At 38.7% G+C, this 27,672-nt stretch overlaps 1 protein-coding gene across 8 annotated transcripts in view; it reads right to left on the bottom strand.

The window, feature by feature from the left end:
* SMYD3 (SET and MYND domain containing 3) overlaps positions 1-27,672 on the bottom strand; it is a 400,119-nt gene that overhangs the window by 303,222 nt on the left and 69,225 nt on the right. For all 8 annotated transcript variants that reach the window (XR_011854116.1, XR_011854117.1, XR_011854118.1 and 5 more), the window contains exons 3-5: positions 22,872-22,979; positions 21,351-21,408; positions 19,738-19,874 (exon numbers count right to left, since the gene is read on the bottom strand). Coding sequence is in view for 4 of the 8 variants with exons in the window: in XM_072141192.1 (XP_071997293.1) it covers positions 19,738-19,874; positions 21,351-21,408; positions 22,872-22,979 (303 nt within the window). In the remaining 4 variants the exon portion in view is untranslated. The remainder of the gene's footprint in view (positions 1-19,737; positions 19,875-21,350; positions 21,409-22,871; positions 22,980-27,672) is intronic.

The following is a 27,672-nucleotide window of genomic DNA, read 5'->3' as shown; positions in this document are numbered from 1 at the left end:
CCACCAGGAAGTAAGACTGTATGCAAATAAGTCTGAAGGGCTCCAGGCTCATTGGCATACAGTCCTCCATCACAGTGGTAGATGCCCTTTAGTCATATTCACTTGAAAAATAATTCAGTAGCAGGAATAGATACATTACCAGGCTGACCAATGGGAAGTAGCAGAAGTCTGACCTCAACTCAATATTACAGTACCAGAAACACTCATTAAACCTGACATATAACCTATGTAAGGATGCACTTGTATAATATGTCCAAATGCCACTTTTATTTAGAAAGAGTGGGTAGGAGTTTAAGAGGCATACACCATTAACCCCTTAATGACCGCCCTATCGGGAATCTACGTCGGTCATTAAGGTTACTTCTTCTGACGCGACGCCTTTCTACAGCGGCACGTGAGATGATGATTTTGGGACATCAGGTCAGTATAGTGCCGGGCTGTGATATCAAGCATGACCGCGGCATGTAAGTGTCCCCACTTACAGTTTACACTATAAACTGCAATACAAGTGTACTGCAGTGTAAAGGCTTGAACAAGCGATCGGATGAATGTAGAAAAGAAAAAAAATAAATAAATAAAGATTAAGTCATTTTATAATTATAGTTAAATAAATAATTGAAATAAAAGTCCCATAATCTCCCAAGTTACACATAAAATGCAAATAAAGTATATAAAACACAAAAAAACATATTTGGTATCACAGCGTCTGTATTAATCAATATTAATTAATAAATCAATATTGAACCCGCTCGACGTAAAAAAACACATGAACAACTTCCCGTAATCACAAAAAATGTTCTAAAAAGTGATCAAAAAAAGTTACGTTCTCTAATATGATACAACTGAATAAAACAACTTTTTACGCAAAAAATAAGCCCTCAACCAGATCTGACAACAAAAAATACAGAAGTTATGGCCCTGAAAAGTTGTCAATAGTAAAAAAAAAATTAGATTTTCTCCAATATTGGTTTTGCTCAGTAAAATTCAGCAAAGATAAGAAAAACGATATAAATGCGGTATCGCCGTAATCGTAGTGAACCAGAGAATAAAGATAAAATATTATTTTTACGTTATGGTGAGCGGGGGAAAAAGAGTGCTTAAAATCCAAAATAAAAATGGATGATTTTGTTTGTGTCCCCCTTGAAATAGTTAATAAAATCTCACAAATAAGCTTAAGACCCCACAAAATAATTATCTATACATTGTATCTCATCCCACAAATAATAAGCCCTCATATGTTCGCATTACCAAAAAAAAAGTAATTTTATAGCCTGTACAATGTGACAATACAAATCTGCTGTGAATGGCTCCTCCATTCATTCTATGCCCGTCCGTGTGCCCATACAGCAGTTTACCACCACATACGGGGTATCAGTACACTCGGGAGAGATTGGCCATCAAATGTTGCAGTTAATTTAAGCAGCTCCTAGTGCTGACAAATTGGGTGACAGGTCCTCTTTAAGTGTTCCCCCAGTTCTTAATATTAACCCCTTATCACCTACACTAGTGAATGTAGAAAAGTAAAAAAAAATTATTATGAAACCATCAGTTTTGGCCTAAATGAATTTATTTTCCCAAAAAATTCTAAAGTTTCTAAATCGCAGGTCCATACTGTTTTAACCCATGTGAAACACTTGAAGGGTTAATAGACTTAGCAGAAGTTGTTTTACATATACGTTCCGGGGTGAAGTTTCTATGGTGGGGTAATTTATGGGGTTTAACTATTATTTAGGCCTTTCAAAGTCACTTGGAAGCTGAGTTGTCCCTCAAAATGTGAGTTTTGGGGATTTTCATGAGAATGAGAAAAATCGCACCTAAAGTTCTAAGCCTCATAACATCCTAGAAAAGTGAAAGGATGCATAAAATATCATCTCAACATAAAGCAGACATTCCATAAATGTTAATTATCATGCTTTTTGGGTAGTTTTACTTCCTGTCTGGAAAGCAAAACTTCTGGCAAATTTTTTACTTTTTTTCCGGCTGAAACGCAAAACTTAACTTAAATTTTACAACTAACATGAAGTAATGCGTCACAAGAAAATATTCTCAAAATCACCTAGATACGTTAAGGTGTTCCGAAGTTGTAACCAATTATCGTGACACAGGGCAGATTTGAAAAATTGAGTCTGGTCATTGAGCTGAAAACTAGTGTAGGTGATAAGGGGTTAATATTAAGAACTGGGGGAACACTTAAAGAGGACCTGTCACCCAATTTGTCGTTACTGGATAGCGATAGTGATAGCGTTACTGGAAACCTGCCTATGGAGTGAGCAAGGCGGTCCGGAGAAGAGGCAGCACCTCATGAATACATTGGACCGATTTGCGAGCGGTCCGATGATTACATTGTACTCCGCTGCAGTATTTGATAGCATTACCAGAGGTTTCCGGTAACGCTATCACACTAACACTGCGGCGTTTGTTCAAGCACTAGGAGCTGCTTACTTTAGAAAATTTAGGTGACAGGTCCTCTTTAAAGATTGATATTGATAAATATGGTACACAGGTAGTGTGTCGTATGTGTCTGCTTTTCAGGAACACAAAAGAGAAACCTCCACACAATAATTTTACTTTTTAAAATCAAGGGATTGAAATGTTGCTGTACACTAGGCAAAAACATTTTGGAAAAATGCTTTGATTTGTGCTATACTGGAGTGCTACGTGGCAATATATAGGACTGGCCTCTTCCAAGCCTGCACCAATTTAAATGTGATACTTTGGCTATGCTGCTGCCATCTTTTATGATTTGGTCAAGTTTGATATCCAATAGCTGATGTGAGCTGCATACAGTACATTGGAAATTTCAAAGAATATAAAACCCCTTGCAATTTGGGTCTAGTGTATCTCTTACCACATTTTTGAAAAATGATACAGCAAAAAATATAGTCCATTTAAATTCCATAATTCTAAAAACCTAAATTTTGGCAAATTTATTCTCCCATTCTTGTCCAATCAATCCCATATTATACTGTCTATTTAAAGACTTTCATATTTGTTTTCTACATTTCTGACAATCTACCTTTGCCCAGACTCTTAATTATTATTAAAATAAATCCCTGATAATTTTGAGTGTCTGTCACGGGAGCACCTGCGTAAGGACTTGAGCTGTCCAGTCCATACAATAACAGACTTCCTGAAAGTTCAATTACATTCTGATCACAGGTCACTACAAATGGCAAACTTATTGCTGGTCAGGAGATAAAGGGGCTTATTCAATAAGGGTCTGTGGATCAGACTTTCGTCGTATTTTCGGGGATTGCGCGGCTGTGACAGGTATTTAACTGGGGATAGTGTCGCACATGGTCAGATTGTGGTGCAGCTGTGCTGGCTTTCACTGGGGCCGGGCCAACGGACGATCAGACTGATTCAGACTGAGCGCGGGATATAACTTTCAATTTGTGTCGCAAGACAATGCACTTACGTGCAACCAGGAAGAAGAAGGTGAACTCTGGCTGACCTGATCGGGGAAGCGTCACTTGCACAATCTTAGTGAATCGCGGCACAATGAATGATCATCGGACAATGCACTTTTGTGGGAACTCCGCGGCCGGGTAAGTAAATGTAATTTAGAACGGCCAGCACAACCAAAGAGTGTATAAATGAGCAGGTGCAAAGTGACCAACGAAAAAGAAAAAAGTATGCACCAAGAAAAGCTCTATCAGAACAATATGCAGAAGATAATGTCAACTTTATTCAATACCAAACAAGATACATATATGACACACATTTAAAAACATCTAAAAAAATGTAATATACATACATATCAACTGGTGACCAATGTGCATGTCTACCCAGTAATAGCCCCTGCAGAGTCACCCTGTGGTGAACACAATTCCTCCCAACAGAAATATATCAGGGATTACCAAATGTCATCAAGTAAAATATCGCAAATGAATCATAACGGTACGTACCTAAAAACTCATGAGTCCTGAAAACTGCCAAAAGCAAGTCAAGCATGTCAGATATTACAAAAATAAGCCTGAAAAGTGCAGATGCATGGAATGTGCAGATAATACCCAAGTAATAGCAACTAAAGTGCTTTTGTTAGGCTGGCAAACAGGCGGTAGGAAAACACAGGGGTAACGAGCTCCCCATGCATATCATCGTGTTAGACGATTTCCTCAGGGGTGAATAGCCAAGGTAATTAAATGTGAAGCAAAGTGTCTGAAAGTATAAAATTATTTAGTTATATAGTCATCATTTACTTTAAATCTTGTTGTGAACTATGTATAGAGGCTTCTTATTATATATAGAAGCTGAAATCCATAATTGGGGCTAAGAATCCAAATGTAAGCGCCCTCACTTTATACAATCAATTTCTTCCAGAATTTTAGCATTATTGTCTTACAAGGCATACAATATGAATTTTTTTAAATACAGATTACTAGTTGGTATAACTTCTAAATTGCTTCATCAATAATGAACATTGACGTTTTGTTTCAGTTTAAAGGGAACCTGACATTAAGAACGGGCATAATAAACCTTACTTACCCCCCACTGTGACTTTGTTGAAAATTGCAGCACTGGCTCCCCGCCTAAAATTTTCCTTTTGTTTATGTTGGCCCTGCCCACTGTCATGTGGCTCCACCCACCACCATTTTTTTCTGACATTGCAGGGTGTATGAAACGATAAAAAGATCTTCAGTTTGCCTCACAGTGCTCACTGTTAAATTCACCTTGCATGTGACCGGGGCAGCATTCTGGTGTGGACAGGAAGGGACTTCCTGTCTGCTCAAGCCAAGATTTGAAGAGAAGGAGGTGTTGTTCACTGGCAGCTCAGAGAAATGTTGACTCATGTCTACTCATTTGCATGTTATTAAGGTGCAGTGCCTCACTGGCAGATAATTTGAAGGTATACCGAGAGGACTTTTAACCCTTTACCAGCAGGTATTACTGGTTTGAGGGGTAAAATTTAGGTGACCAGTCTTCCTTAAATCCAAAAAGAGAAACTAAGGGGAAACTTCAAAACTCCACAGCAAGGGGAATCAAATATACACAACTTCATATAGAAGCAAAGTTCTAACAGCTTCACAAAAGAGATTTAACCAACATTTCTTACTTTGTCAAGGGCAAATTGTATTACCAATTTAAATAACTTCCAGATATTCAAGCTAGAATCAGATTGAAGATGGAAACTCCATATCATCACCATTTCAATCATTAACCAGCACATCTAATGATGGCCATTATGCAAAAGGCACAAGATGAATCTGTTACGTTCTTTCAAACAATTGGCGCTCTAGGCAAATGAATTAGAGCAGCAAATTGTAATAATTTAAAAGAGAGTAGACAAGAAATGAGAAGAAAGACTGGAAGAAAGTAATTAGTCGGCTACAAGTCAACAGATGAGAAAATAAAAATGATAGCAAGACAGAATTTAAAGGAACTCTCCAGCTCATTCATTGAATTATACCTTGTGCAGGTCCTGCAGAGAGGAGCACGACTCTGGAGGTTTTTTTTTAATAAGGGTAATAGGATTTATATTCCTTTGCAAAAGAAAAACAAATCTTCTTGTAGTGATGTCATGTCACATAGCCATCTGGAATCTTACAACCTCATGGAAGAACTTTCACAGTGGTAAACATGAATGTGGCCTACACCCAATTGAAATGGCACATCACAAGGTCATGATGTCACAACAGAAAATGTGTGTGTATTTTTAACATGGGTTTTTATTTAGCTACTATTTATAAATGCTTTCAGTAGGTTTTGGCTGCAGATTTACAACTCTACATTAGATACACGAATAAATATGATGCAGTTTGATGGAGTTTTCTTTTTATGCTTTATTCCCTGTGGAGGTATAATCCACTTCCACCCCTTCTGCTGTTTAAATTATTTAAATAATTTAGGTAAAAAGCTTGTATACTGCAAGCCAAAAGATTGACATGCCACAAGATGATTTGAAGATACCACTAGAAATGGAAGTTTCCTTATTTTCTTTTTGGGCCATACAATGTTTTTGGTGTGTAGCTCATGTGCTATATTTTCAGTTATGAGCAGCTTTGCTGCAGTTTCCCTTTCATTTAATTGCATAGTGAAGACTCATGTCCTGTTGATTCCTCTACCCTGCTGCAAACATTTAATATCATATAATCTTAAGCTTCAATCACTAAGACATGGGAGACAATACATGACAAAGAAAGCAATATAAAACCCAACTCCATTCAGTAAGTGAAAAAGTATATATATTAAATTCATAGATGTTATTAAACTTTTATGATATCATATCTCACTGTAACTCTAGACGGTGAACTTGACAGTTACATCAGATCAGTGAATTTACACATCTTTTTCAAGCACAGCAAAGCTTCAAGTTTAAAAAAAATCCTGCTAAAACAATGCTGAACTAAAAGGTAAGTAATACCTAAATAGTGTCCATATATTCAGACTGTAAAATGAACTTGACCATAACAGGCAGAAAAAAAATAGGACAGAACACCAACCTGTATGTTTACAAACATGTTTATTCCTGCACTGTGACGTAACTGTACGTCATTAAGTGTGGTTTGTCCCGCAAAATAAGAATCCCAAATAAAGCTCTGTAAACTAAAAAATAAAAATGTTATGCCTCTTTTACATGGCAATGCAAAATCAAGAGCATTTCTCACCAAATGAATTCTGTATTCTGCAAAAAAAGTCAACCATAAGAAGCTATATAAATGGGGTATCATAGTAAATGTGGTGACCCATAGAATAAAGATAAATTATTTTACTGAACAAAAACAATATTGGGGAAAATCACATTTCTTTAAGTATTTTCAGGGGCAAAATTCAGAATTTTTCTTTTTTATTGCATGTTAAAACATTTTTTGTGATGGTAACTGTTAAAAAATCATATATCAGGGGACGTTTCATTATGTTTACCATGCGGATTCAATATTGCTTTATGATTATTGTACAGATTGCTACGGATGCCATGATAACATATATGCAAGTTTTTATAATCTTTTCTGGGTTTTTATAATTTATTAGATTTTAAAATGGAAATGTATTAGGGACTTTTTCTTTCATTCTTATTATAAAAATGTTATATCTTTATTTTTTAAAAACAAATGCAGTTAGTTACATCGGGGTCCTGAAAGAGCCAGGAAGCAGGGGACCAGGCAATCTCGGGGTACACATCACACACCTGGGCTCCTGATCTGTAAGCTCACGGGTGTGGGGTCTGATCCACACAGGGAAGATCCAGTTTCACCTTACACGCTTGACCGTAGTGTCTAAATGGTTAACATCCATGATGTAAATTATCTCCGATCATGGGTTTTAGAAGAGGGTGTTAGTTGTAATTTACAGTTGACACCCGCAGCTTCTGGTGTTGGCTCCGCTTGAGAGCATATATAGCCCAGACAGCTTATGGTCCTTCACAACTGTGCAACATCATCGGCAACCCAAAATTGCTGCCGATGATAACACAGCATAGCCCTGGCAGAAGCAGATTGGTAGGTCCTGTAATATTTTTTTGATGAAGTGCCTGGAAAGTAGTCATGTCAAAGAGAACCATTGATTCAGAACAAATGAAGTATCAGTGCACATTTTACAGGGGTGGACAAATATTAGGATGCATAAAAGTTTATACCATGCACTACTCACTGTTTTTACTCAATTTGTGTTTATTCCATGAAATTGCACATCCCATACAAATCTAACATACAAAATTTGATAAAACATATAAAAACATGAATATATTTGATATAGAGTATTATTGTGAAACCAGCATTGCCTCCACTTTGTAGGTAGCTATGTATTTCTATTGTATCAAGGTCAAATGACCCCCTGACATTGAACCTGGTTTCAACCTACAGTACTGCTGTTTTTGTATAACACAATGTGTGAATACTATATATTTCCACATAAACCTAAATGACACAGCATTGTAAACCAAATGAATAAAAATTGAATGCACAAAAAAATATAGATAAAAATAGTTATACATAATTGTATACATCCAGACCAGGATATGGGACATATTCTCATCGCACATCTTATGATTGGTGAATGATATATTTGTTATCTCCATTGAGTTGTTACACCCAGCTTAATATTAGTCTCTTAAGTCACTCGCAGTTATTGCATTTAGGTGATATCTTTATAGGCTTTGTGTTACCTGTATCGGTTCTTCAATACCACGATACCTTAACTGTGTTACATCAACACTCTGGACCCAGGACGCTGTATACTCGTGCTCTCACTCCTATTCCTGTGTCATGCTGAACTTAACGTATGTTAAGCCGGCTTCCTCTACGATAATTGTCGCTCGTTTGGTTAACCGCATCCATTGGCTCTCGGAGATGAAACAACGATATGATGTATGTATTATTAGTTTCTAGACGCGTTTCAGGGTATCTAACCCTTTTTTCAATAGCTATTTAATAACTAGCTAAATTTATCATTCACCAACGATTAGATGTACAATATGAATGTGTCCCATATCCTGGTCTGGATGTATACGATTCAGTGACTATTTTTATCTACATTTTTATTTTTTTTGTGCATGCAGAGTTTTTATTCATTTGGTTAACATGCCGCATCATTTAGGTTTATGTGGAGATATATAGTATTCACACACTGTTATACAAAACCAGCAGTAGTGTAGGTTGCAACCAGGTTCGATGTCAGGGGGTCATAGAAATACATAGCTACCTACCAAGTGGAGGTAATGGTGGTTTCACAATAATACTGTATATCAAATATATTCATATTCATATTGTTTTTATATGTTTTATAGAATTTTCTATGTTAGATTTGTATGGGATTTAAATGTGCAATTTCAAGGAATAAACACATGTTGAGAAAAAGCAGCAAGTAGTGGACGGTATAAACTTGTATTCATACAACTTTTTATATATACCGAGGGACACACGGTATTACCAGAGCACACTTCCCAAATTGGGGGTGTGGTCTAGATTTTTATTTTAAATATTACGATGCACATCATCAGTGAAACATGCAAAGAATCCTTTTTTAAACTTATGCATGGAGCACTATATGCTTTCAATATTCCCTCCTCAGAGAACCACCCTGACAGGATCACAGCCCAAAATGCAACATATCCCGGATGGATTATACCACTTCATTTGCACGTGTCCCTCCACACAACGGTATTGGAGAAACATCCAAGACTTCCTCAGAGTAACATATGGGGCGATACTTCAACTTCAGCCCCTGGCTCTTCTACTCTACCACTTACCAGATCCTCAGGAGGGGGAGGCGGATGAAAATCCACATCTCTCTGCCATCAATCGCATACTCCTGCTGGTAGCAAAACATTGCTTGCTAAACCTCTGGCTTGAGGACACACTACTGACAGTGGACATACTTGAGGGTAGAAAAATTGGAGGTGGAAAAAGTGGGGGACAAACGTGTTAAATAATTCTTCCGGAAATGGAGGAAATTCATCACAACACACTTAACGGATATAGAAATATGAAGCTTAATGACCAAACTACAGAACACACAAAACCTTTCAGAAAACCGGAATGACCTCCTCTATGTCCTAAAATTAACCATATTTTGCTAGGCTATTATGTTATATATTGTATACAGATAAGTGTACCAAAAGTTGTAAGGAGGTGTGATAAACAAGGGGGATTCACATGCCAGATTTTGTCCTGCTCATTAAGTCATCTATTTCACTTACACTCCCCCCCTACCCCCACAGCCTCAACGTAATTAGCCTAGTGGAGCTTGCTAGAGTGTTACCTAACGCTACAGGGAGCCGAGCTTCAAAGCAATTCCTCAGCCACAGCAACTCTCAGAGGCTTCCCTACAATTTTTAAACAAGAGACAATGGGGCAGATTTACTTACCCGGTCCGTTCGCGATCCAGCGGCGCGTTCTCTGCACTGGATTCGGGTCCGGCCGGGATTCATCAAAGCAGTTCCTCCGCCGTCCACCAGGTGGCGCTGCTGCGCTGAAGTCCGCTGGAATGCCTCGAAATACACCGGCCTATCCAGGATGAAGGTAAGTGAAATTTTGGCGCCACAATTTTTTTTTTTAAATGCGGCGGTTTTTCCGAATACGTCGGGTTTTCGTTCGGCCACGCCCCCCGATTTCCGTCGCGTGCATACCGGCGCCGATGCGCCAAATTCTGATCGCGTGCGCCAAAAACCCGGGGCAATTCAGGTACAATCGGCGCAAATCGGAAATATTCGGGTAACACGTCGGGAAAACGCGAATCGGGCCCTTAGTAAATGACCCCCAATGAGTCATAAAAAATATCAGAACAATAACATTGATTAGGTACAGTTCTGTAGTAATAGTCCATCTCAGATAAAGGCAAATACATTTTTGGATTTGGTTTCGTCAGGGGATCATAGTGCCCCAATTCCCTAGGTTTTAGCATTCTTGGACATCGAGATATAAATTTCTTGGGATGGGACTATAGCAAATGGGTCAGGTTTGGTATCAATGCGATGTGCAGGGGTGGGTGCAACCAATATAATCAGAGCACCAATGATGCTTTTGTCTTTCACCTGGGGGACAACTTACCATCACAAGCGAGAACTATCCATCCCCATTAGGCCCACACACAAGGTTACTAACTTACTGAACTGCTGATACTTGTAGTCCTATCTTTGCATTTTGTACTCTGTTTAACTATATATATTTTATTTTATTTTTTTGTGTGTGTACTGTATTGTCTAATGTGCTCTAAAAGCAATTAAATATAAAATTTTACCTGTGTTGCTCTTTTATCTTGATCCACGAATCCCAACATCCTTGTCTCGGTTATATACATGCTACTAGGTTGGTTCCTCACGCTTTATAATCCAGTTACGGACCGGGCTTATAGTAAAGGAGAACTGGTGGCAGCTTATTTGTTTGATAAGGTTCTGTTTCACTGAGGCTAGTGAAAGGGGTCTTTTGGCCATTCAGGGTTGTGATTTATTGCTGTGCCATATCCGGAAGTTGTATGGACAACTTTAAATCACTTCCTGTGCCTCTCAGAACCTGTGCTTTATGTGAGCCTAAATATAATTATGTGACCTTGCGTGCCCTTCAGGGGTCCAAAACGTCACCGTTTTCCACACAGAAGGGAAAAAAGAAAATGTTGGAGATGGGTGAGGTCCTTCATCAAGACATAATATTCTAAGTATAAAAATGTTAATTGAAATTATTGGAATCTGATATCTGTAAAGTGCGCCTGACTGGTATTTCATTTCTACTTTTAGAATTATAGAAATCCCATTTCAAGTGTACAGAGATGTAATAAGCAATAACGATGTCTGATACGAACAGCATAATGTAAAACTATCACTACTTTGTCATTTGTCTATATTATTGCATTGACCGTGCCAAAGGCATAATTGTATGCCTGTTTAATTTTGCGTTGTAAAAGAATAAAAACAGTTTAATAAAAAAAAAGAAAGTATTATTTTCTTTCCTGTACAATCCACGAATCACCCAATAAAATGTTATTAAAAAAGTACCCTTAATGAATGTGATTAAAGGAAATCTACCATTTGATTTCATGCATTATGAACTAAACATACCTTGAGAATGCTGTAGCTATACTGATGCAGGCACATATCTTGTTTAATCCCTGTGCTGAGTGGTTTTGCTGAAAAAACAATTAAAAGATTCAGGATGAGGCGGCTCTGGCGCTCCTTTGCCTGGCTCCGAGCTTCTCCTCTAACATTAAGTATGTACTGCTCAAGAGAATGATGTAATCACTGTGTTGTGCCTGGCAGGCAGAAGTAATCAATCACTGCACCATCCCCCAGCTGCTGTGTATGAGTAATCCAGCTCAGGTTGATTAGTCCTGTCTGGACAGTTCAGAAAACTCAGTGTAATTTGTTTATCAACGGCAGGCTGAAGCAATCCAGCTTTCCCATGTCATGAATGTTATAATTGTTTTTTCAGCAAAACCACTCAGCTAAGGCATTAAAACAAGATTTGTCCCTGCATCAGTATAGCTACAGCATTCTCAAGGCATGTACTCATACTCATGGGCCGGGCTTATGAGCCTAGTGACCACTGGGATTGTTGTGATCTCTGAAGCTATGTCATTAGTTTTTAAAGTATTTTGTAGAGAAGTTTAAATCCTTGCAAAATTAAAGGATTCTGAAACTTTCTAATGTGCTTTGCTTTTCCACTATTTCAAAAGCTCTGCTTGTTGTCAATGTATTAAAATATACTTTTTACATAATTTATGATGAATAGTATAGCATTGAGCGGTTTCAGTCAGTGATATTGACTAAAGAGACTCACAGAAAGTAGGCTTTATGCTGTACTATGTATCCTGGCTCCATAAGCACAAGGGAATATGAAGATGAAGGAATGAACCAAGTATAATATTTACACTGAGAAATATGAAGGCAGTAGGCAGAAAGAATACTGTGTTGTAGTTCTCCTGCCTTGGCTTGAGCATTCAGTGCTTCTAGACATGCCAGCTGGAGAACGGTTTGTAAAACTCATACATAAATCTATTTACTTTCAACAAAGCCAGCTGTCAGCTAGCCAGTTGTTTATACAACGGTGCCCAAATGTTGCTATATTGGCCAGATGTGAGCATAATCAGAGAGAGCAACCTTAGCCATGTTGAACACTTGTAACACTAGCCAGACCCAATCACAAATTCAGATCTAAACAAAGTCCTTTCATGTATCAACCCATGGCTGTACAAGCACCCTGCAATCCTGGGGACAACACAAGAGATCAAAAGATTTGGAAAAATTATGTAACATAACCTTAAGTGTTTTTAATTCTTGTTTGCAGGTAATTTTTTTTTAACCCAACCCCCCACTGTTCCTTTGTTGGAAAATGCAGTGCATGTGTTAAATCTGCCTCCTCCCACGAGTAAAAATGCTCCCCAAACTTTTTCTGCCTTTGTCCAACTTGGCTCAGCCCAATGCGGGGTGCGTGAAATGATGAGAAGTGTCCTACACAGTGCACACTGCTAAATACACCGTGGAGTGATAGGGATAAGAGGTGGACATGGAAAGGACTTCCTGTCTGCTCAGGCTGAGCAATGAAAATACACAGAGCTGTCAATCAAAAGAACAAGGCGGGGTTCACAAGTCGCCTGGAGACAGCGTGACTCTTCTTTACAGAAGTTGACTTTTTATAAGCTCATTTGCAGAAAAATGGCTGCAATTAAGGTGCAGTGCTTCAGTAGCAGATAAATTTAGGCGAGATGTGGAGGACGTTTAACCCTTTACCAGCAGGTATTACTGGTGTGAGGGCTAAAATTTTGCTGACAGGTCATCTTTAAGTCTGCTACTAGGGAGACAGTTATCTATACAATTCATGTTTGCATTCATGTGTATATTTATTTGCATGTAATTGTTTTATTACAGATAACTATTTGCTGACCATTTGGCAACATTTCAGGGAACTGTATAATGAAACATTTTGTGGAAAATTTCAGACTTGTGGTCAGCTACTTAATCAATATTTCTTGGAATTTAGTATATCCCACTCACATCTAAGAGGAAGTATACTGCTGTATAAACGTGCATGCTTATTTTTATGTCTGATACCATCCTTAAACTTATTGTACTTCAGGCTATAACATTTCACCCTTTCTGTTATTACACAGAAAGATTATGTCTGCTATTGTTTGCATTAAGTTCATAAGACTCAGTTTAACTGATAAGAGGAAATAATTAGTGTACAATTGACTTTTGATGACCTCTATGCATGCAATCCATATCCATATAATCACTGCTTCACAAAATCTCACCAGACAGCAGCATTCAAGCAGAACAAAACACAATGACTGTATATGTCATTACTGTCAGACTGGTCCAAGATTATATATCAAACAGATGCTCTGGATGGTAGTATGCTGTACATTCCTTCATCTTCATGCCACCAGATACAGAAGAATTCTCATTTCAACAGTACAATCTCCATTGGATTGAATGTAGTCACGACATCTATGACTTTCCTTCAGAGCTAGATATAAAATAAGCAACATTTGGAATATGAGTATTGCTTTATATAACACATCTTACATGTGATATTTTAAAAGGATTTTAGGGCGCCACTTTTTCTCCCGATTTGGATGGAATGTGCGCATTGTCAACAAAGAGAGATACATTATGGGCTGCTGGTTTTCTACAGATGCAATATTTGGAATCTATTACATGTGCTAAATATGTCCATGAAGAGGACAACTTAAAAAAGTCACAATTGCTGGTCTATGTTGCCATAAATAAAAACTGAAAAAAATTAAAATATATTATGTAGATATAAAAGACTGGATTAAGTTACATAACAAGGCCTATCATCTGAACCTTGACCTTAATTTTCATTAGCAGAAGGTCTCCAGTACACCTTTTTGCAACTTTTTATATTTAACTATTGCAAGTCACAAAAATTAATAAAATAAATGTCATTTATGTACTGTTACTATGCAAACCCAAGCATCTCCATAATAATGAAAGCATTGGCTTCTTTCCAAAACAAAGTATGTTAGGTACAGTAACAGAACATTGGTTAATGTCTAGGGTCCACTAAAAAGGCTCTATGTTCTACATAAAGACACCTTCCTGTAAGACACCTTCCTGTAAGACACAGGTGTCAAACAAAAGGCCCGTGATCCACATCCGGCCTGCTACTTTGTGTTATCCAGCCCTTCTCCCTACCCCTGTGCCGCACTACTAAGGAGAGCAGAAAAGAAGCTATAGCTCTGATGCTGTAAGACATGGTAAAGTCTGCACATCACATCTGCCAGCTTTCAAACCATGTACAGCCGCTGCACTGAGTAGAGAAGAAATAGAATGCTGCTCCTTCAGGGGAGCAGGGAAAGGCGAGTACATTTCTCTTTTTTACACACCAGCACATACATTGGAGGAGGGGGTAGGGTATTCTACACACATGGTGCCATTATATATGAATGGGCTGCAGAAAAGGGGTTACTATCAAGCCCCCTTTTTTGTAGCTGTGATTATTGGCTACTGTGGGGGGACTGTGACTATTGGGTTCTATTTGACACTGTGACTATTTGCTACTGTATGGGAATATGTTGAATATGCCTTTTTCTTTGTTATTTAACAATAGGTTAAGCTTTGGGGTTGCCTTCAAATGGCTGATTAAAATGGAAATGCTGCCTAAATGGACTTAATTAACAGCGTGAGTAGATACATTTATACAGAAATAAAATGACATTCAACCCTTTTAAGGCCACCATGAGGTTGATTTGGACCCCTGTGAAAATGGGTTTCAAACATCTCCTCTAAGATGTCCTGAAGCTGTATCACCTATAAAACATTGCCATGCGTAATCTACAGAACAGTTTACCTATGTAATAGCAATCCACCATAAGTACAATAGGTACAGCAGTTGGTTAAATCGAATACACAATATAAATAGTATTAATATTATTCAACGGATAAGTATAAATTGTAAAATAGTGATACTGCCACCAACTGTACCACAGATGTCACACTTCTCTATTTATTGACAAATCCACTAATAAAAGTCCTAATATGTAAATGGTTCAATGGGCCATATAATAACAACCCTGCTCAAACATAATGGGGCACATTTACTTACCCGGCCCATTCGCGATCCAGCGGCGCGTTCTCTGCACAGGATTCGGGTCCGGCTGGGATTTAAGATGGTAGTTCCTCCGCCGTCCACCAGGTGGCGCTGCAGCGCCGAAAATAATCTTAACGCCCCGGAATGCACCATCCCATAGAAGGTGAAGGTGAGCGCTCCCCAAGCGACACATTTTCGGCATTTAAATGCGGCGGTTTTTCCGAATACGTCGGGTTTTCGTTCGGCCACGCCCCCCCGATTTCTGTCGCGCGCATGCCGGCCCCGATGCGCCACAATCCGATCGCGTGCGCCAAAAACCCGGGGCAATTCATGTACAAGCGGCGCAAATCGGAAATATTCGGGTAACACGTCGGGAAAACGCGAATCGGGCCCTTAGTAAATGACCCCCAATGTATTGTGTATGTTATCAAATCCATACGGACTAAAAAAAATGTTTTTCCTTTTCATCCAGGAAAAACAAATTCGATTTTTTACTGATACGGCAACCCAAAATTGTATGTAAACATGTTTTTTCTTTAAATGTATATTTAAGTCAGAAGCCCATTACAGCTGCACTGCAAATATGTCTTTTTGCCTCTTGAGTACATTTGCATTACAATATAATTGTGTGATTTAACTTACCTTGCACCCTGACAGAATCCTATTCCGAGTCCCAGGTTTGTTTCACTTTGGATGCATTTGGAAAAAACCCCATGCATTAAAAAAAAAAACACGTCACTTGTCTGTGCTGTTCACGCATTCCTCAGCTCTTACTTTTGCTCCTGTACAACTCCACACAATTATATTGTAATGAAAATGCACAGAAAAAGTAGGAATACATCTTTGCAATCAAGCTGTAATGGTCTATTGCAACCTGTCCTTAGTGACAATGAGGTCCCTGGTGACAGGTTCACTTTAAGGTTCCAAGTCTAAGGTAAGTCTTCTAAGACCACCTGGATGGTGGTCTTTTGGAAAATTTTACTGTGTTTCACTTTTTTTTTCCAGGACCATATGCAGAGCACTGAATTTTAACATGTAGTGGCTGAACTTTTCTATCAAGTCCCAATCCCAATAATTAAAGTAAATTAGTTAAATGGTAATACAAGCTCTAAATAAGAATGGCAAAAGTACATTCTTTGTTATATGCAATGGCCGCAAGCAAAGATTAATGTGTAACTACACATAATGTTGATTTTCTTTAAGCAATGTTGAGAGAAACTATATAGCCCAACACAATGGCATAAGATCACTCATTACTGATATAGTTGAAGAGCTGCCAAAAAAACTGTCACATGTTAAAATAAATTATCCCCATTGTGCCAGCAAATTACTAATGGATTTTGTAAAGCTTAGTGTCAATGCTGAACACAGATTCTGTACATACACTAATAAATCAAAAATGTGACAAAACCACCCACTGGAAAAATTTACCCCACATGAACCCTATAAAAAAGGAGGGATGAGTAGCAGCAATATATGGAAGGTGTGTCCATAAACTCACATATTGAAATAAGATCTGACAAAAAGCTTTTCAACAATTATTGAATATCCTGAAAGATAATTTACCATCAAAATCAAACATGATAAACACTTACTTATAAAACCAGGCACATTGACTGTGGTAATCTTCTTATGTTTATTATCCATGGCCTCCTTCCTTCAAAATCAACTTTTAAAATGATTCTAATGAGCTTTAGCAGGGTACCCTTTGCTATCTGGCTTTACAGACTGTTACACTGTCTCTTCTCCCCTTCCCCCCACTTTCTCAGCACCTGTGCAGTGAGCACTTCCTGCTAATATGTTTATATAGTAATTTGATGCCACCATTCTTCTACTTTTATTTACCCCTTCGATAAAGTCAAGGAGGCTGGGGTGCTCCAGCATAAAGTCAAGAAACCCTACTTCCTCTCATCCCCACATATGAGGATTCTCTTCTGGTGGCGAGTTCTCATGCATACACACTGCCATTCCCAAAGACACATAGTTAGAACACTCATCAGGTAGCTTACACTACTCTCGTCTGAAGTCGTTCTAGTTCTAGTTCTACTATGTCCTTTTTATACACTGGTGCCCAAAACTGTACACAATGTTCCGGTGTGGTCTGACCAGTGATTTGTATTATCATGAGAATCTATTCCTCTCTTGATACATCCCATGATTGTATTTGCTTTAATAGCAGCTGCCTGGCTCTGGTCACTAAAATAAGTTTACATTCCACCAATACCCCCCAAGTCCTTTTCTGCCAAGTTTTAGAGAGTAATTGTTTAGAACATAATAAAATTCCTAACATTCAACCTCATGAGCCATTTCTCCACTCAGTCCTACAGCTTCCCTTAGATTGAGACCCATGACACCAATAAAAAATTGGATCTCAAGAAATTAGTATGTTTACTTCCAGTGTATAGAAATCTGTCCATGGTCATGTGATGTCACACAGGTGCACTGCTCATTATAACACACAGCTCTGATTACTCTGTGATACTAACGAGCCATGCACCTGTGTGACCTCGCATTGGGACTGATTTCTAACCAGAGGTAAACATATAAGGTTTCTATAGTAAGAGGGCAAGCAGAGATCTAAAAACAGGCAGCAATTAATAAAGAAAGTATATTGGAGAACTGTATAACTTTTCATTTTACAAACAACCATATTTATTTGCAGAAATTTTACTACCCCTTTAACTACAGTACAGGAGTCTAGACATTACACTAGAAATGCATGTAACATGGCCATGCAAGATGAAAAAAAGCTTAATAAGCTGATCTTTGTATATAACAGCTACAGTTCAAAATAATGTTCTTCACCAGAAATGCTGATAACTAGAGCCTCTTATAAAACTGGGTGCATAGTAAACCAGTGGAAGGGGTGAATCAGCTGTGATATATTCTCCCTTTTCTTGTGCAATTTTGGATGGTTGTAATATAGACCTGTAAATATTTGTTCTTACGCAGGACAACGTATATAAAACGGATTTATTTGCTTTAAATAGTCCCAGCAAACGTAGTAGTTCCCCTTCTGGGACACTTTACAGCAGGGGAGCACAACCCTTATCAGTCCAAGGGCCACACCAGTAACCAGCATTGTTGATGCACCAACAACCAAAGTAAAGCACAACATTTCACCACAGAAACAAAATACTGTATTGGTACAATAACTAATATACTACAAATACAGTGCCCAAACCAGACAATAATAACGATAATAGAAATGGACTGAAGCAGATAATAATAATGGAGACCCCCCTCTAGAGCAGGCACTAATAATACTGGAGATCCCATAGCGGAAGTATTATAATGGAGACCCCCAGAGCAGGTCTTGTTGTTCTCTCCCCCTCTATCCCATTGCAGCCAGTCCCAGCACACAGATGTTGTACTGAAAGTGTGGGTGCAGTGCCGCCTCAGCTCTGGAGAGATCTGAGAACTGCTGGAAACAGGGTATGGGTCGAAACTGGAATCTCTGCGGGATGCACGTTTTGCACCATTGCTCTACAGGGAAAGTCTTTAAATATTGTGAGACACTGAAGGGGTTAACTGTGGATGGGCGGTATGTTTCCCCTAGGTTTTCCTACTATGCAAGGCCTTAGTGCTGAGGTTGTGTTGTCCAGCACCTTGGACACAGGTGGTGGGAGCAGCCTAATCAGGCTACATAAAGCTGCTAAGCAGAGCTGAGAGCATTGGCTCTGAAAGGAGGCTGGAGAGTGAACTACAGCCCTGACTTCTGTGCCTGGAGCAGCGACATCTTTTGTGTTTTAGTGGCAAGTTAGAGGAACTCTGTTTAGCCGGCACCCAGAAAGGGTGGGATTTTGTTTATGTTTTAATACCGGAATGTGAAGGCTGTTTTATTTTGTTCCTGCTGGAATTAATGCAGGCAAGACTTGTTTTGGACTATATTTTGGCGTCACTGTCTTGAACTGCACAAATCTCCGCTGCCACGGTCTCTACTGGGCCAAATCCCCCAGAATTTATAAAAGATACTCGAGGGGTATTTTCTATTAAAAAATGCCAACAATTTTATTTTTATCTGACTAGAAGAGTCGCACATAGAAAAATTGTGATTTAACCATTCTTAAAAGCCTATTTCCTACAACAAATCACTGGCACAACCATTGAATACGTTGATGAAGACTCAGCTACTGTTTTAGCGTTGAAAGCACATGTGTATTGTACCAGAGAAAACACACCTTCAACAACTTTCAACAACACAATATCACATATAATTTGCCATTCTTGTGAATATGAACTTGGCACTTACTTTGCAAAAATACTCAAGTGTCTGGAATCCAGGCGGGAGCTTGGAAGAGTCTGGGATTTCTTTCTTCAGGTATTGTTCTAATGTTGCAGCGAGGTGCCCCAGGCCTTCTTTCATGTCTTCATTGAGTTCTTTGAAATCTGGGGATGGATAAGGTGGAAGAAAGTAATATGTAGGCCAATGAGTGGGAGGAACATAGAACATAAAGTCAAGTTAATTTTAGTAGAATAAATCATTTATTTATGGCATATAAATGCCCCCACAAGAATATTTCACAACAGCTTGTATATAATCTTTCCCCCATGAGTTTTCAGTAGTGACAGATTAGCAAAAATGGCACATGTCAAGTAACTAGGTATTTTACAACATACTATTTGCAATAATTATTTTTTTTTTGGCATCATGGACCCTACCAAAGGAAATCTAGCATCAAAATCAACCATGATAAACTAAGGATACATTACTCAGAGCCAGACACAGTGACTGTGGTAATATTTTTATATTTATTATCCATGACCTCATTACTTCTGAAATCAACTTTTAAAATTAAGTTAATGAACCAGAAGGGATCTGAGGGAATTATCAGAAACCCTCTGTGCTTTGGCGTCACAGGCTGTTGCACAGTTCACCCAACTCCATGCTCCATCAGTACTTCCCCCCTCCTTCTGGGTGCTGTAACCTCACTGCAGTATAGAAACACTGTATAGGCACACTATAACAACCTGCGAAACTGCAACAAGGAGGGGCTGTGGTAACACCTTCTGGGCTAAGGAGCCCTTCTGACTCATTAGCATAATTATACAAGTTGATTTTAGAATATGGATAATAAATATAAGAAGATAACCAGAGTCATGGTGTCTGGATCTATGAGTATGTGTCCCTGGTTTATCATGCCGCATTTTGATGGTAGATTTCCTTTAAATCATGTCCCATTCACGTGGCAACACATACACACACTAGTTTTGCCAAATTATTAAATTAGCAGATGCCTCTCTCCACTGGTCTCTAGAATAGGGCACTCTCCTAGGCTTAGCTCCTATATATATTTAATTTATATACAGCCCCAAAATTCATAAATATCTATACAGCTGTTTTTTTCAGTGGCTAGAGAACATTCAGATTTCAACCTATGGGTTCATGCCCACAGCAATGGATTCCACAGTCCCATTCAAGAACCGACTGTGCAAGACACAAAAGAGTAGCAGTGCCAATTCCTGGCATCCCAGGTAGTATTTTCCCATTTCCATCAGCGTGCGAATATGACAGACAGGCCACAAACAAGAGATCATGCCCCTTGTGCTGTTTGCGGGCTACAAAGATGCTCCCTGTCCTATAACATGCAAAATTTGCCAAACAACTTCTTCTCAATATCATATTAGACATAGAAAGGACACTGTGTACAACCTACCTAGCTTATCATTTTCTATTTGTGCAGAAAGGACAATATGTTAAATCAACTCAGCAACTCCTGCTCTATAACAGTCAACATCCACATAGAACACTACATACAATCTGCATACCTTCTCTATACATTCTTCCTGTAGAAATATACTACAATTTTATTATGACAGGTTTACTTTAAATATTTAAAAAGTAAGAAATTCAGGAAAACTCACGTGACTGAAGATCATTTATTGAATATAGTTCTCCTGAAGTACAGTTTGGTTCTTCAAGCTGACAAGTAAAATGAGAAAAATGAGCGCACGTGTTGTGCATTTACAACTTCACATATTACTTCAATTACCGTATTTAAATATAAAAGAATACAGCAAAACAAAAACTTTAACCAAAAGATGAAAGTCACAATGCATCAATTTCCAACTATATACAGTAAGGCCCTCTAAAAATAAATACTGTACATGAAAATGGACAGAATGAAGATTACTAGTCCAATTCCTGTTTGTATTTCAGGGCCATTTTTTTTTCCAGTTGTCATCAGTGCGAGACCGAAGCTCACACACTAATGGCACACAATACAGAAACAAAGGTCCACGGGATAGTTATTTGCTAATTAACTGTGTGTCATGTGTGCAAGAAGCATTAGGCTGTATTCACATGACGCATTCTGCCTATTGCATTTGCAATGCACTACAAAACAAAATTCGAATGCACCATGTAAGGGCCGCCTCAGCACAGGCACGGGCCATGTGGGTTTGTTGCAGAATACTTAAGTAAAATGTGGCACACATGCATCGTAATCGTTTTTGATGTGGGATGCATTTTTCTACATTTTTTTGTTTTTTCTCTCTTTTCTTTATGACTAGGTTGCACAAGACAGAGATATTAGTGCTAGAGACAGCACAGGGGGGGGTGGGGGTGTAGGGCACATGGCAGGGAAGATGCTGTTTATAAACTGTACTACTGCTGCCCCCAAGACAACCTTCTTTTAGCTAAAAATTGTTCACTTCAGATTTCAATATATTCAATTTAATAATTTTACCTTGTATCCAGGGATATCTTTAGCAATTTTTTTACTCCCCACCTTTAAAAATGAAAACTGACTCATAGATCCAGGAAATGTGACTGTGGCAATCTTCTTATATTATAAGGCCTCCTGCCTTCTAAAATCAACCTTTAAAATTATTCTAAGGAGCCTGTGGGGCAATCCTAGGCGATCCCCTCTGTGATCTGGTTTTACAAGAAGTTACACCGTCTTACCCTCTTCCTTGGCACTTGAGCAGTGAGCACTTCATGCTAACTGCACTATGTTTACTCAAAAACATGGCTATAATGTGAATGAGGAAACTTTGGAAAATAAATTCACTACAAGGAATTTGGACTGGAAAAAATATGTGTGCCAGGAAATATAGAATTGTTTTGAACAGATATATGGTCCTGCATTTGACTGCAGAAAATAACTTCCCCTTCATCATTCTGGAGTCTGATTGAAAATATGGCACTTGTGTGATGAAAAATTGTGTAATAATCTACCAAGCCAACTGACCCAAGGATTTTAGAGATGATGATGAAGAGTACTGTAAGCAGTAGTATGTAAGTCTATGTAAGTGCAGATGTGTTTGAGCTGCAGATTAATCACTTTGACTTGCTCGTCTTCACTGTCTGCTGAAAACTTCCAATATTTTCACACACATTACATATGTTCATATTCAAAAATAGATATATAGAAAGTTCCTTACCAGTTTAAAGATGATTCTAGCGACAAGTCTGACAGAGTCAGTAGGCACGTTTGGAAAGATGCTCTTCAGACACAAGCACTCTCTTTTGTGGTCTTTCCAAGCTTTTTTCTAACCAAAAAAAGACAGTAAAACATTAAACAAAAAATCTTCAAGTTTCCATCTATCATTACTGTGAAACCTTCTATAATGAATTCTGATACTAACCAAAGCCTTGATCATTTCTGTAGAAGCTCTGAGTTGTGAAGGAGCTCTGAGTTCTGCTCCATACATTTCAATGGAACCGACGGAAATTGCAGAGTGTTCCGCTCGTCGATCTCTGTCAGCTCCATAGAGATGAATAGAGCAGAACAGTCATGCGCGGCTGTCTGCTGCATTACTCTCCAAGAGCAACAAGGAGTCTGGCTTAGGTACCTGGGACCCTATCAGACACCTCGTTCTCGTGATCTATGGGGGTCTCCCCTATCGATCAGCAAGTTAGGCCCCATCCTCTGGATAGGCCCCATGAGCAACTAGAAAAGTTCTCCTCTCAGACACTTGTGATAAATCTCCCCCACATTTTAACCACTTAACTACTGGGCCATTTTGCAACTTCCTGACATGACACTTTATGTGGTTATAACTTTAGAACACTTTAATATATCCGGGTGAGTTTGAGATTTTTTGTGACACATTGTACTTCATGTTAGCGGAGAAATTTGGGCAATATGTTTAGTATTTATTTAAGTCATGTCAAGTTAGTCATATCACCAAAATAACTTGATAACTAACATTTTCCATATGTTTGCTTTAACTTGGCATCATTTTTGAAACATCACTTTGTTTTTTAGGATGTTAGGAGGCTTATAACTTTAGGTGCGATTTTTCTGATTTTTAAATCCTTAAAAGTGACAAGTGATTTTTTAAGGCCTATATTATAGAACTCCCCCCACAAATAGCACCAGTTTAGAAACTGCACCCCTCAAAATATTTAAAACAACCTATGGAAATTTGTTAACCCTTTCAGAATTTCCTGAGGTTGAAAAATAAATAACAGTGAAATTACGGAAATGTAATTTTTTTTAAAAAAAAACCACTAAAATTTGCACCTTCACAAGGGGTTAAAAAGGAAATTGCATCTCAAAATGTTTGGTGCAATTCCTCCTGAGTATGCCAATACCCATTTTGTCACTGTACAGGCACAGGGGGCGCTTGGAAAGGATACAGCCAGCGCTGTTCAATTTTTGGAGGACAAATATGGCTGAAATACTTTGAATGTGTCAGGATGCATTTAAAGAGCCCTAGTGGTACCAAAACAGAGGAAAACCCCAACATGTTACACCATTTTGGAAAGACACCCCTTGGAGAATTTAGCAAGGTGTAATATGTGTATACATTTTGCGTAAAACACTATGGGGCTTATTTACGAAGGGTCCGCGTATCGTATTTCCGTCGGACTTCCCGACATCGGGGATTGCGTGGCAGTTATAGCCATTTAGCAGGGGATTGTGTTGCACGCGATCGGATAAAGAAGGTGAACTCCAGCAGACCTCAGCGGGGAAGCGACACAGGATATCGGGTGCACAATCTTAGTGAATCGTGGCACAGTGCATTCTGGTCAGACAATGCACTTCGGATGAACTCAGTTGGCCGGGCAAGTAAATGTGCCCCTGTGTTCTCTTGAGAACAGCACTTCTTAGAGAAACAATGCATAGAGTTTATCAACATTAAAAGTAGCCTAAGGAGAGTATTTTATTACCTTTTCACGCCCCCTTCAAATCATATTGGGGCACATTTATTTACCCGGCCAACGGCGTTCACCCGAAGTCCATTGTCCGACCAGGATGCACTGTGGCGCAATTCACTAAGATTGTGCGCCCAATATCCTGCATGTGTCGCTTCCCCGCTCAGGTCCACCGGTGTTCACCTTCTTCTTCCCGTTGCATGTAAGTGCTTGATCTTGCAATACAATTTGAATGTTAAATCCCAAGCTCAGTCCAAATCAGTCAAATCGTCTGACGGCCCGCCCCCGATTTCTGTCACATGGAAGCTGGCGCAGCTATGCCAAAATCCGATCATGTGCGACACAATCCCCTGCTAAATACCTGTCCCAGTGGCGCAAATCCCGAAAACGTAAGGAAGTCTGAAGAAAATGCGATCCGCGGACCCTTAGTAAATAAGCCCCTTTGTGTTTTCTATATACACGACTGTGCACTTGGACGTCTTTCTGTGCTATATATCCTAGTGCTGGGAACAAAGACCTATTAATTTGGCGATCACCTTCCAACTTAGAGAGGGTTGTTGAAGCCCTGGACAAAAATCTCTAACACACAAAACTGAGAAAAAAAAAAAAACCCTCCTGTATAAAAATAAGTTGTCTGTGTCTGATAACTAGTGAAGTGTGTATCTGTGTGTATGCTTGTGGCCCTGGTGTAGGTTTCCCGTAGCCATAATTAACAGGTGGTGACAGTTGTGATAAGCATACGGAATAAGTGCGAGACTGTATCTGTGAGCTAAGGTGCTCTGTGCAGTAGCATTCCATAAGCACGTTATATCAAATCTAGGTTCTTTCACCAGCTCACGAATGAATGATACCGTGCACTAACACCCACAATCAGAGCCGGCTCTGATCGTGAGTTTTAACCCTTTACAGGCCGCGGTCAAGCATGACCATGGCATGTAAGGGTCTTCCCTGAAGGGATCAGATTCCCCATGCCACTTACTGGTGGGATCCATTCCTCTTCTAGGCAGCCCTGAGGTCTGTCAAGTGCCCCATGGCTGCCCGATGTCTCCGGCAGTCAGACCCCTTAGTATTTGCATTGTAGAGCAGTGTATTGGATTTGAACCAGCGATCAGAACAACGCAGGTATAAGTTTGTATAAAGTAAAAAAAGTTAAAACAATAAGTTTAAAACATTAAAATAAATAAAATATAAGCCACTAATATAACACATTCCCATACAAACACTTAATAAAGTATAAAAACCACAAATACACAACCCCCCCACCCACACACACACATTTGGAATTGCTGTGTCTATAACAATCTGTACAATAAAACAAAATCATTACAGGACCCACATGGTGAACCCTGTTTAAAAAAAAAAAAAATGTTCCGAACAATACCCTTTAAAAATTTTGCTCACTCCAAAATGAGACCACTAAAAAGAACAATGCTTTTTGGAAAAAATAAGCCCTTAACCAGATTTGGTAGTCAAAAATTAAAAAGTTATGCATTTGAAAAGACGGTGATGCTAAAATTAACAACATTTTCTGCAAATTTTTATTTTGTAAAATTGGCAAAAAAATAAATCTATATAGATGGGGTATTTTCGTAATCTTGGCGACCCACAGAATAAAAGTAATATATTACTTTTATGGTATGGTGAACAGCCAAAAAAAAAAAAAAAAACTATTTTTAACAGAAATTGATGATTTTCATTTTCTCCACCAAAAAAAAAAAGAGTTCATAAAAATATTATCAATTAGCTATAGATGTTCAAAGTTATGTGCCAGAAAAGTGCATCACATGCGGCAAAAAATAATCCCCTACATGTCCACATAAAAAAAATTATATCCTGTAAAATTTGACAATGCAAATCTGCTCTGGATGGCACCTCCTTCCATTCTATGGCTGGCCATGTGCCTATACAGCAGTTTATATCAATTTTAGTTAGGTGTAGATCTCCATAACACAATGAAGAGATTTACTAAGACTTAGAAGGTATCTAAAAATCCCTATCCCAGCCACTTTTTTTCTGGTTATGATTAAGACGCGATTGTGTTGAAACACGTAAACCAGACTCCTCATGTTTTAAGATGTCTTTCATGAAATAAAGGAAGTTTGTTTTTGACAAAGAACACCCGTGGATGCCCTTTTATGATCCAACTCTTTTTGTAGCCTCTTTTTAGGGTTTTCCGCCCTGTACGTCACTTCAGACCATTAAAAGATGTATGGAGAAGGCTCACGGGCTGAACCCTCTCCATAAAGCCCAGGTGTTTGCTGCTATCAAAAGGACACAACTTTTAAACCATATCTCCCTTTATCAAGAAGTGGAACATCCATCTGCGGGGATGTACATGCGGCCCAAATTTGCGGCCGCATGTACATCCCCTTAGAGGGCAATAGCGGCACATGTGTGGCACCGATCCGGGCCGCACATCCCAAAAAGATAGAGCCGCTGCGCCGCTGTTTTGTATGGAGGGAGGAGGCGCCACCTCCTCCTCCTCTCCAGCATACAAGTGTTTGTATTGGTATTTTGTAATAGCATCTTTGCAATAATAGATAATAATCATTTTGTATTTTGTAATAGCATCTTAGTAATAATAGATAATAATCATATATTATATATATATAGCGCCATCAATTCAATAGCACCTAACAGAACATGGGGAACATCTACAAATAAAATAAGACATTACAGAGTAATAAAAGTAATATGAAACAATAGGAATGAGGGCTCTGCTCTCAAGAGCGTATAGTTTATGGGTGTTATTTACTATTAGACCAGCTCCTTGGGACAGGTGTATGTTTATTTTTGGAGCTCCACTGACCATCAGTCATTAAAGTGGCTTTGACCCTTTAATAAAATGATCTTATGGTTTATTTTTTGTCAGGGATTTTTTTTTTTCAAAAAGTCCCCAAAAAAGTCTCAAAATATATAAATAGTCTCAGCACATAGACCAGCAGGGGACTAGAGGGACTATGAGACTATTTGCAAAAGTCTCAAGTGATGAATCTAGCTTTGCACGGTGTTGCACTTGCAGTAGTTCTATGTTTAGGCCAGATGAATGAAAATGTGTATGTACTCCTGTGAGACTTTTTA

Source organism: Engystomops pustulosus, chromosome 3, assembly GCF_040894005.1.
Source record: "Engystomops pustulosus chromosome 3, aEngPut4.maternal, whole genome shotgun sequence".
NCBI classification, from domain to species: Eukaryota; Metazoa; Chordata; class Amphibia; order Anura; family Leptodactylidae; genus Engystomops; species Engystomops pustulosus.
The sequence above is the reverse complement of the archived record's forward strand: the minus strand, read 5'-3'. Positions and strand labels throughout refer to the sequence as shown.